Below are 17,228 nucleotides of genomic sequence, written 5' to 3'. Positions count from 1 at the left end.
GTGGTGCGTGCGTGCGTGCGTGCGTGCGTGCGTGCGTGCGTGCGTGCGTGCGTGCGTGCGTGCGTGCGTGTGTGTGTGTGCGTGCGTTCATGAGTGCGTGTGTGCGTGTGTGTGTGTGTGTGTGTGTGCGTGTGCGTGTGCATGCGTGCGTGCGTGTGTGCGTGCATGCGTGCATTGAGGCAGAGATGGTACACAGCATAATCTTTATTTTTGGCCTAAATCCGGCTTAATACTATATGTCAAGAAGTAAGGACAGATAAGAAGGCGGATTCCAACCTTTGGAGGCGAGAGATGTCTTGGAGAGGTTTAGGAGGCGCAGTCCCTTGCTGAGCCGACACACCTGCTGGATTAGGTTGGACACACCTATGCCGTACATACAACACATGAGGAAATAACGCTTCATCAGTCATTGGATGTGGATGTTTTACTTTGCACCGTGTTGCTTCTGGGTGCACACATCATCGTGCAGCGGGCACACTGACTGCTTATTGTAACCGACGGACAGAAACCTTGTAGGCCTACCTTCGTTTTTAGATTTTCCGTAATGCAATGCCTTATATTACTTTGACGTACAACAGCCGATCTACAGTTTGAAAGTGAAAGTGCTCAAGTGTGTCTGTGGGTTTGTAACCATTGGAACACAGGTTCTTTTTTCCATTATTCTCGTAAGTAGCTTTATTTCATAAAAGGTTTCCACCCCACGGCAACAACATGTTAAATCTACCTATCTGAGAGATCAGAGATTTAATTGGCTTTTGACTTATCTTCTGCTGCAAAATAAAAAGTGACTCTATCTTAACGAATTTCACCCATCAAAACCATGAACAAACTTTGTTTTTCCCCCAGTTTGAACCGTGAGTAGGCTATTACAGTAGATGGTTCTTGATACCTTGGTTGTCCAGTGAGTTGTGGGCCAGGTTCAGAGAGTGAATGACAGCGGCAGGATTCTCAGAAAGAGCGACAGACATCTTCTGAGGGAAGTCCCTGTAAAGGGTCCACAATGGCAGACACACACATAATACACGTTAACATTTACAATCCCACTGAGTTTATTGTAGTCTATTAAATCAGTGGTATCCCAACCTTTTCTGGATCAATGCCCAATTGAAAAGTGTTTGTCTAACCACTTACTGTAACATGGCAGCCATGAAAACCTTTTCCATAAATATTCTATATTATCAATAAAATCTTAGTGTTATTTGGGGGCCCACTTGCAATATCCTCACGGCCCACAGGTTGGAAATCACTGCATTAAAACAGTTGGGAGTGTGTCTAGCGAGCAAAACTCACGACTTGAGCCCAGCGTTCTCCAGGGTGATTTCCTCCAGGCTGGAGGATTTACTGAGCGTGTGCAGCACCTGTTCTACAACCTCTGACCCCTGAGGGGAAAATAAACAACAACAACAACAACAAAATAAACAGTCTTGATCAAATCATATGTGACAAGTTTGTTTGGCCAACCACTTATGCTGTATATACTTCTCAACGCTGCTGCACCATGTGTGCACACACCAGTGGTAATTTGGTCGACTAAAACAATGACGAAAAATGTTTCCATGACTACCTGAAAACTACTGAAAACTAAATAAATACTATAATCTATGATGACTAAAACTATGACTAAATACTGTATATTGACAATTCTGTCAACAAATAAAAGCTAGTCTGAAATGTTAGGGATGTTGTGAGCTTGTTGATCGGTTATTTTCAGTTTGCAACCAAGTCTAAAATGAGGCATTAAGACGCCATCAAGGCACAGCCAAAATACACTTGACAAAAATTGACAAAATCAACTGTAGCTTTAGTCGACTAAAATCTTATGATATTTAGTCGACTAAAACTAGACTAAAAGTAAAACATTTCAGAGGACTAAAATATGGCAAAAACGAAATACAAAATATAAGACTGACTAAATGTCAAATGTCACAATCAACACTGGCACGCACACACACACCCACGCACGCATGCACAAACGCACGCACACACACACTACACTCACTATGCGCAGATCTTTGCAGTAGAGCTTGGTGAACCAGGTGTTGTACGCCATGGACGCAACGATCACTGCCAGGTCTCTGCACAAGGAGACACACGTGACAGTGTCAGTAGAGTGATGTCCATGCCCGCCAGGCGGCCATCATGCAGTGTATCAGCACCAACATGTCATGTGTTTTAGGTCAGTGGTTCTCAACCCTTTTCACATCAAGGCCCATTATTTTTTTTGGCAATTGAGCCACGGACCACCACTTGATGAGATTTAGCCTCTCAGACCCAAAACGTATCGTTGGATCAAAATAACAATTCTTCTACATTCTCTAATTGTGTAGACGTCTTGTACATTAAGTAATGCAGATGATTAACAATAATGTTAAAGATCAATTTGGTTACCAACTCTCCATCATTTAGCTGGGGATCACCTGGAATCCCCTCAAGGACCACTGGTGGTCCACGGACCACTGTTTTAGATCAGTGGTTCTCAAAGTGGGGTCTGGGGACCCCCTGAGGGTCCTTGAAGAGTTTCCACAGGGCAATAATCGGGTCTTTCTTTTTTCTTTTTTCCAAATTTGGAATAATTAAAACTTTTTAAATTTGCTTGACATGGAAATATTTGAGAACCACTGTATTTGATTGTCCCCCCCACCCCCAGCACTCTCCCCTCTTTCCCTCACCTACTCTCCAGGTGGCTGAAGTCCAGTAAATTAAACTCGCGGTTGTCCTGGGAGTGATAGATAGTGTCCACATCCTGGAGAGTGAGATTACCCATGAGTCTCTCTGGTCACACTACATGACCCCAAAGCGCAAAGCGCCGTATTATATTATATACACACTCCAAAAAGCAGTCTATACTGCCACAGTCTACACAGGCAGCGCTCCCACACTGCTTACCCACTGCACTTCCTCCTTGCAGCTGATGCCATTATAGTCGCACAGGGCGGCATAGGTCTCCGAGAAGCCTCCTGAGAGAAAATAAAACAGGAGAGATAAAAAAGGACAGGAAAAAAAAATTCAGAGGATGTGTGCAGCTGCTTCTTTTGGCTTGACGGAGAGACAAAAGAGACGTTGCAGAAAATATGACAACATGAAAGGATAATTTTGTTTTATTTGTATCACAGGGCGATTTAGCAAGGCCATCTTGGGAGCTATTTGCGAAGTGTGCTGGCCTACTTCCTTTCCCGAGTGCACCGAGGAAGAGTGCACGTGTGAGTGTGCATGTGTCGTGTGTGCAATGCGAGAACGAAAGTATTGTATGAACTCCTGTCAGGGGAGTCACAAACAAACGCTTCTATTTACAGAACTGCATTACTCAAGTATGTTTAGTTTCCTCAAAGATGCCCTGTTTTTCTGTTATTGTGAGATATTTGTCAGATAATTACACCTAATTGCTCTGGATCAGGGCCCACATGAAAATCTCAAAAGTGTTCGCGACTCACCCATCTGACCACTTAACGCTGTTAAGGATGCCCATATATGGGCATTCCAATACATGGCAAATACTGATGACATCAGAAATCTCCATGTATGGGCACAAAGGGGACAAGGGATCTCCATATATGGGAACGAAAGGGACTGACAAAGCCCCCGACACTATGACTCAGACATATCGGGCGGATCAAGGGTGCGATGTAAGTGTGAGGGCCGCACAGCTGCAGCCCGAAGCCTGAAGTTTTTGACGGGCGCTAGCCCCTATACAGCTTTTGTCCCCGCACGTCTCATATTTGCCATTGACAATGAAAGGAGAAATTAGGTCATATGTAGACGAGCAAATCGGCTAACCAATCACATAAATTCAGTTGTTCATGAGTGCCCCTCACTTCACACGGGTGTGATTTTTTATTTATAATCGATTAGATCAATTACTTTGATTAACTGTTGCACTGCCTGGTAGAACAGCTAACAATACGTCACCTGTGTGCCTGTGTGGCGTTGTAACTGTGCATGCATGCATGTGTCCATGGCTCTTACCACAGGCCCTCTGGGCCTCCACTGAGCCCTCTGAGCTGGGAGAATACTTCCTGCTGCCATCTGAAAGGTCGCTGTCGGAATGACAAATGGAAGGCCTGCCAGGGAAAAAAGACAAGCAAATAAGTTGTTGTGATTTATAACAGGGGTTCTCAACCCGTGGGTCGCGACCCCTCGGGGGGTCGCCAAATTATTTTAGGGGGTCCCCAAATTATTAAAAAAATAAAAATAAAACGATTTTTCAAAAATAGCAGACCTACAAGCTCGTAGCGCGCCACTCGGTGGCGCGCTATGAGCTTGTAGATCTGCTATTTTTCAATAGCTAAATTATAACAATGCTTAAAACACCAAAAGGGGTTCCCGCCCAAAATGGTTTAAGGTTATTGTAGCAGTCAATTTATATTGCCAAAGCATTTCCGGGGGTCCCCGGCCAAAAACGTTGAGAACCCCTGATTTATAAGACACTTCTTGGAATGGATGTGCCCACACAGAGTAAGAGCACTGTATGTAACAGTTACCCGCACAACAAGACTCATTTTTGATTTCCCACTGGAGGGACGGATGAAGATAAATACAGATAATAAAACAGAGAGTGAGAACGAGGGACTCATATATCTATTGCAATCAGTAAAGGTCAATCTATAGAATTGCTAAGAGAGACAGACAGCCAGATTTATACTATGTTTGTGCGGTTGTTGCACACTGCAAATTGCAGATCTATGAGCTCACAACACGTTGCAGAGCAATGTCTTGTGAACTTGTAGATCTGCTATTTTTGCGTCTGTGCGATGACTGCGTGCAACTAATTCCTACTTCCTATAGGCTTCACTCTCTTGTGAGATGTTGTCACTTACGCAAAAACCGAGTTGTTGAAGATGCGGGACAGAGCAAAGTTAACGTGGCTGATCACATGGTTGAGGTGCTCACGTGTCTGAAACCTCAGCGAGTAGGTGGTCTTGTCAGTGTCAATGACAACCTAAACACAGACTTTGGTTTAATATTTGTAAAAGAATACATTTGAAAAAGAACAAACAAGTATGTATACACCGTATATACAGTACAATTATTGACAAACCGTCACTGTCAGGCAGAAACCTTGTATCTCCATTATACAACTTCATGTTTGTTTTTTTCATAAATGAATGCCCTACTTTGTCATACAAGGGTGTCACACAGAAGTAGCGAAAATAACCAAGCTTGTAGATTTGCTAGCTGAAAGTAGTTAAGTGTCTCTGTGGGGGTTATAAATATTGAACCAATAACCAGTGTTAATTAACAAGAGCCTGTAAGTGATCAGATCCATTAGAACAGTTCCTTTTGTCCATTTTCGTAAAAGTAACAGTTTTGGACATACATGGTTTCCACAAACCAAAATAAATAGACAGAACAAAAGCCTCATGTAAACAATGCTGTGTGTGCGTTTAGTGTTGTGTAAATGTGTAAAGTGATGCAGGTGCGCTGTAGCAGCTAGTGTAATTGTAGACACAAGACAACCATACTCATAAGTCATATACCATGTGGTCACTGGTCACCATGGCAACCATGCTGGAGAACTGTTTCGTCTAAGGTGCAGTTAGTCCAGTTACTAAATCTATCCATGAAGAAAAACAAGATTCTAGTGAATATCTTGGTTACAGCCAGATAGAGCTGGCAAAACTCTGTTTCCAATATACATGCAGGGTCAATTAGTTTGGGTGCAACAGCATCCAGACAGCCCTTATAGAGGGTATGTGTGCATGCATAAAGTGAGTGGCAAATCGAGTGGCAAAGTGAGTTTAACGTCGTTTAACATTGTTTAATGCCATCAAAAAGGACTTTTCTGTTTGGATGTATGGGCTCATGGGCTGTCATGTTTTGTTGCCACTCAGTAGGCGTTCCCTTGTAACTTCTGGGTATGATGATGATGATGTCACGCTCATACCCAGATACCCTCTATAGTAGTTGACTTCAGCTGGCTGACACAGTTGTGGGGCTGGAAAAGATGTTACTAATGTCTTAATTGCTGGTAGGTAGGTAACACAAACATCTACAAGCACAAACACTTTGCGACGCGTTGTGACCTTGTACATGTGATATTTTCAGCAAAGAGATTTGGTGTAAAGGGGAAAGAACAAACTCAGGTCCAAAGTACAGTGTAGAGGGCCTAAAGTGGTTCTCTGGCAAATAGCCATGTTAGTGGGAAGTGTGAGAATCCTGTTAAGAAGAACACAACATGAAGTTAGCCTCCCGCCGGCTCCACCAACTGGAGTTTGTAACCGTGTCTGTCTGTCTTTCTTTCTTTCTTTCTTTCTTTCTTTCTTTCTTTCTTTCTTTCTTTCAGGATCACAATTCAGATGAGTGATCACACAAGACCCGGTGGTAACCAGACACACACAGGACCCGGTGTTACCAACACACAAACAATAAATCAAGTTAAATGTTGTAACTGTTGAATTTTATAATTTTACAAAGCAGGCCTAATCTAATGGACGCAAAAACAACAATAAATATAAGGAAAGAGAATGATAAAATGAAAACATTTAGCCTATGAATTGCTGGCTTTGTAAATAACTGGAAATAAACAATAGTGTTGCATTTGTCAAAGACCTGTTTATCACATTCAATAAGAGAAATTGTAATGACATAGCATTCACTGTTTGCTTAAGCCCCTTTTCATAAATCAGTTTCTTGTCACAAACACACAGGCAGCCAAAACCTGCCTTCAAATTATTTGAAGGCAATACGATAAACACTCCACTGGGCTGCATTACAGTCTGGTATTCAATTACAGTTATTATTTTAGCAGAATAGAGCACATTGCGGTTATTGTATTGTTGTTAAAGTTCACCTGATGTTCTGGCTGGGAGTTCAAGGCCCGAATTTCCAAGAAATTAAACGTTGTTTCTACCTGTAATCAAAGTCATAAATTAAACCTCTTTACTTCACTTATCGTAAAATGTTGGCAAGGCATCATTAGCAGTAAAGAAAGACTGCATGGCTATTTATGTAAGACAGTGGTTCTCAAAGTGGGGTCCGGGGAATCCCAGGTGTCCTTGAAGGGGTTTCAGGGGGTCCCCAGCCAAATGTGTCAAAATCAGTTTAACGACTTTAAACCTAGATGCTGTGTAGATTGTACATTTCAAAAAAGTCAATCTACAAGCTGCAATCTACAAACGTGTTGCATTGCAATGCGTTGTTGTGAGCTTATAGAATCTGCAATTTTCAAAACATATTGGGGGTCCTTGACATGAAAAGGTTTGAGAACCACTGGTGTGAGAGATTGAACGCGTGCAGCTATACCTTCGTCGGAACCTTGGGCGCCAGGAAGTAAAGCCGCCACGTTGTGAGGACCTGCAACACAGAACAGAGCAGAATTTAGGCCTGATCCACAATGAGCAAGTTCAGGCAACAGAACCACTCCCCACGCTGAGCACGCATGTTTGTTATCATCACAATTACATTAGATGAACCAGATGCATTGTTTACAGTGTATTAGCACGAGTGCTAGTTTCAACTCTAAATTTAAATGACACTATAGTCTAAAACACAAAAATAAATAATCAGACCCGTCTGAACTGAGGGGTGCAGGCTGTGTGTGTGTGTGTGTGTGTGTGTGTGTGTGTGTGTGTGTGTGTGTGTGTGTGTGTGTGTGTGTGTGTGTGTGTGTGTGTGTGTGTGTGTGTGGCTGCTCAACACTTCAGTGACACTTTAGGTCACCCAGCGATATTGTACATCTAGACATACAGATACAGATACGTACATACATAGGGACACACATTGATGTTCAATGGAGCGGTTAGGCACCGCTCAAAAAAATCTAATATATACTAGTAGCAATATTTAACGAGATCAAAATCAAACCAGGGGCGGATTTACTGTAGGCAAAGTAAGGCAGTAAGCCTTACTTGGCTACGTTTCTGCCTCCCCTCCGACAAAATTAATTATTATTAGATTATATCGCCGCCGCCTAGCCGCTACGCAAGAAGAATACACATCTATTCTCTCTGTGTCCTGCGTGTCTGGAGGGGTTTGAGTCTGAAGTCTTTTCACACTGGTGTGAAACGTGTCTGCCAGGTGCCTGCATGGCATCCCCCCCCCCATTCACAGAACCGGTTTTCACGTGACGACATATAAACACGACACACACGTCCCGACAACCTCATTCTTCAGTTCATTTGATTGTTGAGAAAGCCGAGCAGAGACACAGCAATAGCACCGGAGAAAGCAAAAAGTTTGTCCAGGCCAGGGCATTCGAGGGCAAACTTATTTTAGAAGCGCGGACGCCTAAACCTGTAGGGTAGGCTACCACAACGGCACTGCTACTTACAGCGGCTGACCGGCAGCAATCACACCAGCCGCGCTCACCACCACCCCCCGCACTGAGGGAGAACCAGAGGCCCTGTTGCTGCTTTTGCATCCGTTGGACTGTCGGTCTCTACAGAGACAATCAGGATTCTATCAGCTATCAAGGAGCTACCAACACAGCTAACAAAATTCCTAGCAGCTACTGAAATCAATGGGAAATTACGCACATAACAGCAGCTGGTATCTTGGCTTCAATATAGCAAAAAGATGAGGGTGCCTACCTCGTATTGGCTATGCCTTACTCATAAAGAATTCCTGGCTCCGCGCCTGAATCAAACCCAATACATTACTTGTGAAACAAAACAAAAGTAGGCCTCTGTTAAACACATTACCATCCGTCTCTACTTCCAAAGGTCCAATCAGTAAAGGGGGGCCTTTACTGATGCCCAGTTACCATGGTAATGCAGAGCACATACATGCGTTCCCTAGTAGGCCTACCGGTATATGTGGCTATTGATCCAGCTAAAAGCCTGCCATGTTGGAGACACCACCGCACAACACTGTGCACAGCAGATGGACATATGGTCTCCTAAATGATGGCACGCTGCATGTTCTGATCTCACTGTCACAAAGCAGAGACAGGTATTTCAGTTAGAAGCCCTTTATGAGCAAACCGTAACGACATTCTGTACTGTTTCTCTCGTTGATTCCTGCCCTCTGCTCTTTGTTTCTGCTCCGTCGCTCCGGATCATTTGCTCGGTCATCAGATGCCCCTTCTAAACAACTCCCTGTGGAAATACTCCCTCTCTCTCAGGCGCACGCACGCACGCACGCACGCACGCACGCATGCACGCACGCACGCACGCACGCACGCACACACCATCGCTCTCTCTGTCTGTGTCTCTCTCTCTCTACATATCACAGCTTCCTAATGAAAAGCAGTAATTAAATACACACGCACACACGCACACACACACACGCACGCACGCACGCACGCACGCACGCACGCACGCACGCACGCACGCACGCACGCACGCACGCACGCACGCACGCACGCACGCACGCACGCACGCACGCACGCACGCACGCACGCACGCACACACACACACACACACACACACACACACACACACACACACACACACACACACACACACACACACACACACACACACACACAGCCTTCCTCCCCTGGTGTATTTGTACATGGAGGAGCTCCACTGAAATGTGTCACCTCCTCACCAGAGGTAGGCTTCTGCTATGCCCACGCGACAATGGAGGTGTCCCAAGTGTACCCTAGACGGGCTAGAGGTGGACATAGCAGGAGAAAGACATGGAAAGAGGTGTTGTAAGACAGAGGTTCTCAGACTGGGTCCGACCCCAGCAGAATGAGGAACACTGAGCATTACTTCATAATTTGGCTATTCCAAAAATAACTGATCTACAAGTTTAGAGCTTCATACTTCATACTGTATTTATAGTATAGGATATTTTCTAATCTGGACAAATCTAGACAGACAGACAGACAGACAGACAGACAGACAGACAGACAGACAGACAGACAGACAGACAGACAGAGCACAGTACTTCAAAGAGACTGTGAAGGAGTTGATTAAAAAGCGCAGATTGTATTACAGTATGTTACAGCGATGAGTTGAAGCTATGGGTGGCAGCTCAGAGAGAGGAGAGTGTATGAGTAAATACAAGTAAATCATGCTGATGGAGCAGGAGAATGGGAGAGCAAGAGAGAGAGAGAGAGAGACCCCCAAGAGGGAAGTCATTATCAAAGTCTTTCACATCAAAGGAAGAGACCACACACATCACGATTATTGTGGCATATAATTATGCATGAACACAGTGGTGCAGATACGCGCTGCTCCTCTTGTTGATTGATTGGGGGGGGGGGGGGGGGGGTTCTTTCACTCTCAGGTTAATGCAGGTATAGTACAAGTCAAAGCGTTGCTGGCTGTGACTTTAGAAGGCTGTCAGATAGCTTTATGTCCAGCATGTTCTTGACCTTTCTGTGAAGTGTGAACGCTGCCGCAAACGAAATTCCAACCATGTTGGTTGCTTGTTTTCTGCCATGAAAACCTTCAACTCAACTAGGCCTACTTCAGAATGAAATAATGTATTCAGATACAGTATACAATGCACATTGTTGGACCCTGATGAAGACATAAGAGTCGATATGTGTTTCTGTTTGAATTGATAGACTGAAGACAGAATGCATTCGGGTTTTTTGGGGGGGTTTCTTCATGAGATTCTGCAACATAGTGGGATTTTAAATGTATCGAGATAGGTTTCTCCTCTTGCAGGAATAGGAGATGTAACTTCCTGGTCCAAGCCCTCATTAAAGAGGAAACGGTAAACGAGGCAGAGCGGTATTGGGCAGAAGATGCTCCTGGTGGCGGGTACGACGTATCAAAGTCTCCGGAAATCAAAGGCTGCGCATGCGGAAGGAAAACTCTCCCAATTTGCCACATAATGAATCATTAAGCAGCAGCCATCGACCGAATGGCTCAGCTCTGCCAAGGTAAAGTCTGCCCGGCTGGGGGTGAGAGCCCACTGGCTTATTGTGAGGGAAATGGGGTGGTGGAGGGGGGCCTGCTACTGTAGGTTCTCAAGAGCATGAAAACAGTACACTGACTGTACACTGGCTTATTGTGAGGGAAATGGGGTGGTGGAGGGGGGCCTGCTACTGTAGGTTCTTATTGTGAGGGGAATGGGGTGGTGGAGGGGGGCCTGCTACTGTAGGTTCTTATTGTGAGGGGAATGGGGTGGTGGAGGGGGGCCTGCTACTGTAGGTTCTCAATGGGGTGGTGGAGGGGGGCCTGCTACTGTAGGTTCTCAATGGGGTGGTGGAGGGGGGCCTGCTACTGTAGGTTCTTATTGTGAGGGGAATGGGGTGGTGGAGGGGGGCCTGCTACTGTAGGTTCTCAATGGGGTGGTGGAGGGGGGCCTGCTACTGTAGGTTCTTATTGTGAGGGGAATGGGGTGGTGGAGGGGGGCCTGCTACTGTAGGTTCTCAATGGGGTGGTGGAGGGGGGCCTGCTACTGTAGGTTCTTATTGTGAGGGGAATGGGGTGGTGGAGGGGGGCCTGCTACTGTAGGTTCTTATTGTGAGGGGAATGGGGTGGTGGAGGGGGGCCTGCTACTGTAGGTTCTTATTGTGAGGGGAATGGGGTGGTGGAGGGGGGCCTGCTACTGTAGGTTCTCAAGAGCATGAAAACAGTACACTGACTGCACTGCAGATGTACTGTATGTAGAGTTGTCAGAGCCTCAATGAATGTATGTGGTTCGCTGCTGTACCTAAAATAGAACCCAATCAATAAAACGTGTTCAGTGTCTGTCCGTGTGTGCGTGCGTGCGTGCGTGCGTGCGTGCGTGCGTGCGTGCGTGCGTGCGTGCGTGCGTGCGTGCGTGCGTGCGTGCGTGCGCTTCCGTGCATGGTTGTGTGCATGGTTGTGTGTGTGTGTGTGTGTGTGTGTGTAAGATGAGTTATGTATGTAGCCTACTGCTCAGAGCATGAAATGAGCATGCACGCACAACACTGCGTTTCAAATCATTTCAAACATGGGGCACACAAAACATTCCGTACGCCTGGTATAAATTGTTATTACATAGTTAAAGCGCACAGTGGCCCAGATTCGGCCCCAGATAGCTGGCAGGACTTCAGTTGCTCAAATGCAGATTTCATATCTCTGCCCCATATATTCTGTGATGAAAGTACCCCAGAATCAAAGGCGGTGAGCTGCTCGGCCCCCTACAGTGTCTCCAACAGGGGGGGCTCAGGGAGGGCACACCGGCCCCCTACAGTGTCTCCAACAGAGGGGGCTCAGGGAGGGCACAGGCTCAAAGGAATCAGACTCACTTCCACAGACACACACAGCATAGCGTTGCTGTCGGAAAGAATCCTTGTATCTCCATATTTCAACTTTTTATGTTTTTTGGGGGAATTTAAGGCCCTACTTTAAAAGTAGTGAAAACAGTTCATCTATCGTATTATAAATATTGAACCAATGAAAAGTGTTAACAAGACATTGGATCCAATGGAACACAGGTCCTTTTTTTTGGACACAAGGTTTCCACCCGACGACAATGGAACTGTCCTATGTAGTGCCAGCGTAGTAGTAGAGCAGTTGTGTTGCAGGGGGACGAGGACAGGGGGGTGGGGACGTGGGGGACGAGGACAGGGGGGACGGGGACGGTACAGGATTAAGAGCATTTACTGTTGCTGTCTCCTATCATGGAGCTCTTAAGTGCTGATGCTCTGCTTCTGCCTGCCCAGGCCATTATGGAACATCTCAGCGCTGTGGCAGAGAACCACTGAGCCCATCAACAGCATCTAATGACTTCTTCCCAGTGCCGGCGCTTAGGAAATTGCCACCCTAGGCCGCATCCCACGGATGCGCCCTTCCCGACACAAAACGAACCAGCAATGATGATGCGTGCAGCGTAGGCGGGGCGCGGGGAGCGCATGGGAACTGCTATGGGAATAATTGAGTCGCGTTTGGCGAGTTTGTGCCGCCTCTACTAACTGCCGCCCTAGGCAATGGCCTATGTGGACGCACCGGCGCTGCTTCTTCCCACGGTCTCTTGGTGTAGAGAGAGAGGGGATTAGTGCAGCAGTTCCCAACCTGTGGCCTGGGGCCACTTATTGCAAGTGGGCCCCTAAATAACGGGCAAAACACTACGATTTTATTGATAACGTAACATTATTACTTTAGTATTAAAAACATTATGCAATATATTTAAAACCTTGAAAAATGAGTTTACATTGTGATATGGATGCATAGGAACCTAAAGTGTACTATATGTTAGTTGATTCCACAAGCTTCCACAAGCTGGAACACAAAATAAACATGCTCTGAAAATGCACACAGCCCATCTGACCACCAAAAGGCTGCTGTACTAAGTGGTCAAATGGAAGGGCTGTAATCACTCAGATTTTCAAGTGGGCCCTGTTCCAGAAAAGGTTTGGAACCGGTCATCCAAACTGTGCCCCGCCCCCTCAGTAAATGTACCTGCAGGATGAACTTACCAATATTCTGTCCTCTGATTTGCCATTTTTGGTGTCGAGCTTAATCCCACGCATAAACTTGATCGTCGATTTGTCGATGATCTTTCTGATGCCTTCTGTGGATGACAAATAGAATTAATGTTTATAAAAACATAGATTTTTTTTAATTGACCTTTTCATTGACCAGAATGCACATACATGAACACAGTGACGTAGAGTCTGTGGGGGCCAGGGGGCCTCGGCCCCCATGAGGAATTGGACCAGGGGTCTCGGCCCCCATGAGGAATTGGACCAGGGGTCTCGGCCCCCATGAGGAATTGGAGTTGGACCTGAATATATATATTCGCCTCGGTTCGTCCCGTTTCACGCCAGGTCGTGCCGCGCCCGTTCGCGCAATTCTCGTCTTGCATTGACTTTGTATGTAATCGCGCCGCTCTAACCATCCAAGTCTGGCACCTCTTAATGTAGTTGTGTTCAACGTAGATTCAGGAGTAGATACCACCCACTGCTCAACCTAATCACGCCCATCCCCTATCTCCTCGTCAAGTTCACCTGCGTCCCCACGGCCGCACAGCCAATCATGTAACATTCCCCACAGCATAAATACACACCTCATATCATTACTTACCTGTTTGATACCGCCTCGCGCTGTCAAATTTCCCCCCCCCTCCTCCCCAACTAACCCCCTCCATCCTCAGCATTGCCCTGCTAACACTTCTCTCTCTCTCCTTCTCCTAGGAGCCCCCGGGGGGGGCAGCGTCCGAGCAGAGGCGACCGACCGCTCCCGGGCAGAGCAGGTCGGTCGTCACGCTCCCGAGACTACGCCCCCACCCTGAGTCTCGCCCTCCCCGGGCTCCTCATCATTACACCCACATCTCACTTAAATACTCCTAATCTTGAACAGTGGTGTGGTTTCTTACTAGTGAAACACCTCTTTTTTCCTCACTGTCCGGGGCGGGGGGTGGTGGGGGGTGGGCCGCGTTGCCTGCCACCTTGTACACATGCAGAGTAGACATTGAAATGCTAATCTGGGTGCTTGTTTTCACCTGTCAGGTAGGTAAGGGTATGCATGCATACAGTACTGTACTCTGCTTAGGCTACTTGTTCACAATGAAACGACCACCAGCAAGAACACCCTGGCTGGCAACAGCAATGCCAGCCTGCCATTGAAACCTTCCGCCGTCCCAGCGACAGAACACAGAACATGCCGAGGCGGACAGGACTAGCCTGCAATCATGGCATTTAAACATGCTTTTCTGTTTATAATCTAAACACTGTGACACGTTTAAAAAGTGTTACAAATAAGTGTTTATAAACCTAAACGCTTGAGTTTAGTGTGAAAAGAAAAAGATAATTACAAAAAACACCTTTTTTTAGCACCCCTGCCCCCATGACGATCATAAAACATTTCGTCTCTGCAGTCTGCATGAACATATCCATCAAAAGGATAAAACACAAAGTTGCAGAGTTAAAGTGGTTGCAGTGATGCAATACTAACACATATTGCTGGATGGGGGACCCCCTGGATCGCAGTACTTGCACGCTCAGCTTGCGCAAGTAAACATAAGACATGACAAACAACCAAAACCTTGTGTGCAGTTGAATGTGTGGGTGCGTGTGTCTGTGTGTGACTGTTTACGCGTGTCTGTACATGTGTGTATGTATATGCAGAAGTAAGGCTATATTATATATGGTATAGAAGCAAATGGAGAGGCTTGATTCATCAGGCTGGCCATCAATCTATGTTTCAAGTTACTGAGTGAAGATGAGGAGTTGGCAATAAGTATGTGGGTATGCCAGAGTAAAGAACTGCTGTCTTTAATGGAGAATTGGCTATGAGTGGTACAGCTGAAGGGAGGATGGAGATCCTCCCACCCATAAACAAACTGACCTTTTAAAGATCAGCCCTGCATCCAGCAGCTCTGCATCAGCTAACTGAACATCAGTCCTGGCTCCAGGCAAAGACTGGTCAATGAGAGCAGACCTCGACAAACAGCCTCGCTTCCCCATTGACATCACCATCACCACACTGAGACCCGGCATCGTCCTGTGGTCATCAATTGAGAAGCGAGTCCTGTTAGTTGAGATGACGGTCCCATGGGAGCAGAACATTCAGGAAGCGTTCCAGAGGAAAAAGGTACGGTATGCAGATTTAGTGGCAGAATGCCAAGAGAAAGGCTGGAGAGCAACAACCTATCCAGTGGAGGCCCGGATGGCTCCCAGCTGAAGACCCTACAGCTGGTGTATGGTACCCTCGGAGGTGTGTCAGGCAGAAATGCCCTGCAGGTACCAACATCTGCCTGTGACAAAATATAACTGAGGCTCCACACCAGGACACGTTACATGACCAGACTTTTCATTTCAAGTTAGGATTTGTTTGTGTTTGTTTGTTTTACAATCCAAATGATAAAGATGTAAATATTCTGAATCTTTGCTACAATAGTGGTTCTCAAAGACAGTTGACACACGTTGCATGAAAACGTCAACAAAAAGAATCCAGACCTCCAGTAGTATTCACAAATTATGCCAATGGTCAGGAGGGAATGGAAGAGACAAACACACTATAATGCCTGTAGCTCTATTGATTAGGAGCTTGGCAAAGTGAAGAGGCTTTAACTGTAAACAAATTTCCACCTCAGAGATCGAATCACCGATATTCTATGAGACACAGCCAACACTGTACTTTTCTCTTCCAAGTTAAAAATCAGACCTGTCTGAAGTGAATGGTGCAACAGCGCCTCCTGTTGGTACCCTAAACATACACATACAGACAGACATAGGGAGGGAGGGATGGACAAAGCTGGGCATAGGAGTGCTGCACCCTATGGATACACTGTAACTGGCTTAAATTACAGGCAAAATACAAACATGTCGACGGATCACTGGGGGTCCCAGCCAGGTGTCCTTGGAGTGGTTCCAGGGTGTCCCCAGTGGCTGATCGGAACCAAATGGACCCCTACAGCAAGGGTTCCCAAACTTTTCAAGCCGCAACCCTTCAAAATAATATTTTAACTGGACCTATCAGTGTAAGGCTCCATTTCACTCAGTTAAACAAATACTGTCCCAGAGATATAAAAAAGAAAAGAAAAAGTGGTCCGTGGCCTAATGCATAATATCTATCTATTTATCTATCTACAGTATGTAGCCTCTAGCCAGTGGTGGAAACTGGAAAACCTACTCACGTTTTTTGCTTAAGTAAAAGTATCAATACTGCAATGTAGAAATACTCCAGAAATACCAGTACAAACGTACAGGTATCAAAACGTACTTAAAGTACCCAGTGTCCCATTTCAAAAAGTTTTCAAATGGATAAAATTTAAAAAAATCCTTTGAAAATAGTGCAGCTCTACAAGCTCACAATGCATCGCACCATTGCAATGCATTGTGAGCTGGTACGTAGATCTGCCTTTTTCAAATGGTTGAAATGTATACTGTATACTAGGGCTGAAGTGGTTAACATTTGTTTTGTAAAACTAGTAACTAAAGTTTTCAAATATTATTTGAACAATTAAATTGTAGTGGAGTAAAAGTACAACATTTGCCTCTGAGACATGGTGGAGTACAAGTAAATATTGAAAATTGGAAATACTCAAGGCAAGCAAAGTGAAACTACTGCTGGAAGAGTGGAAGTGACAACATAGTGAACTGTGACTATGTGCTGCAGAGACTCACTGGACATGATAATGGAGAGCAGGTTACGGGGTGGGATGTCATCTCGGCCATAATAACCCACATAAAACGGCGATTGAAACACAGAGTGGTGATTATGATATTATCCTTATTCCACACACAGGAGATCAAAACATGGAGTTGGCCGATCGCATTTGGATGACCTTGTGCAGGCCTGCTCCTACACTCCAGTAGGTCAGTCAGTCAGTAGTGAATTAGTCAGTCAGTCAGTCAGTCAGTCAGTCAGTCAGACCTTTTTGATGATTTGAACATGGTGGACCCTATTGGAAACAAG

The 17,228-nt window shown here is 45.7% G+C and overlaps 1 protein-coding gene across 1 annotated transcript in view; it reads right to left on the bottom strand.

Moving 5' to 3' along the window:
* Nucleotides 1-17,228, bottom strand: part of LOC306926939 (capping protein, Arp2/3 and myosin-I linker protein 3-like) — a gene marked incomplete at its 5' end in the record, with an annotated part of 52,298 nt that overhangs the window by 34,002 nt on the left and 1,068 nt on the right. Inside the window, 11 exons of the mRNA XM_079506456.1 lie at nt 277-363; nt 890-984; nt 1,291-1,379; nt 2,000-2,075; nt 2,670-2,743; nt 2,887-2,957; nt 3,964-4,058; nt 4,815-4,936; nt 6,788-6,847; nt 7,240-7,290; nt 13,286-13,380. Of these exons, the coding sequence (XP_079362582.1) occupies nt 277-363; nt 890-984; nt 1,291-1,379; nt 2,000-2,075; nt 2,670-2,743; nt 2,887-2,957; nt 3,964-4,058; nt 4,815-4,936; nt 6,788-6,847; nt 7,240-7,290; nt 13,286-13,380 (915 nt within the window). The remainder of the gene's footprint in view (nt 1-276; nt 364-889; nt 985-1,290; nt 1,380-1,999; nt 2,076-2,669; nt 2,744-2,886; nt 2,958-3,963; nt 4,059-4,814; nt 4,937-6,787; nt 6,848-7,239; nt 7,291-13,285; nt 13,381-17,228) is intronic.

This window comes from Electrona antarctica, assembly GCF_951216825.1.
Source record: "Electrona antarctica genome assembly, chromosome: 7".
Classification (NCBI taxonomy): Eukaryota; Metazoa; Chordata; class Actinopteri; order Myctophiformes; family Myctophidae; genus Electrona; species Electrona antarctica.
This window is presented reverse-complemented; position numbering and strand designations above follow the sequence as displayed.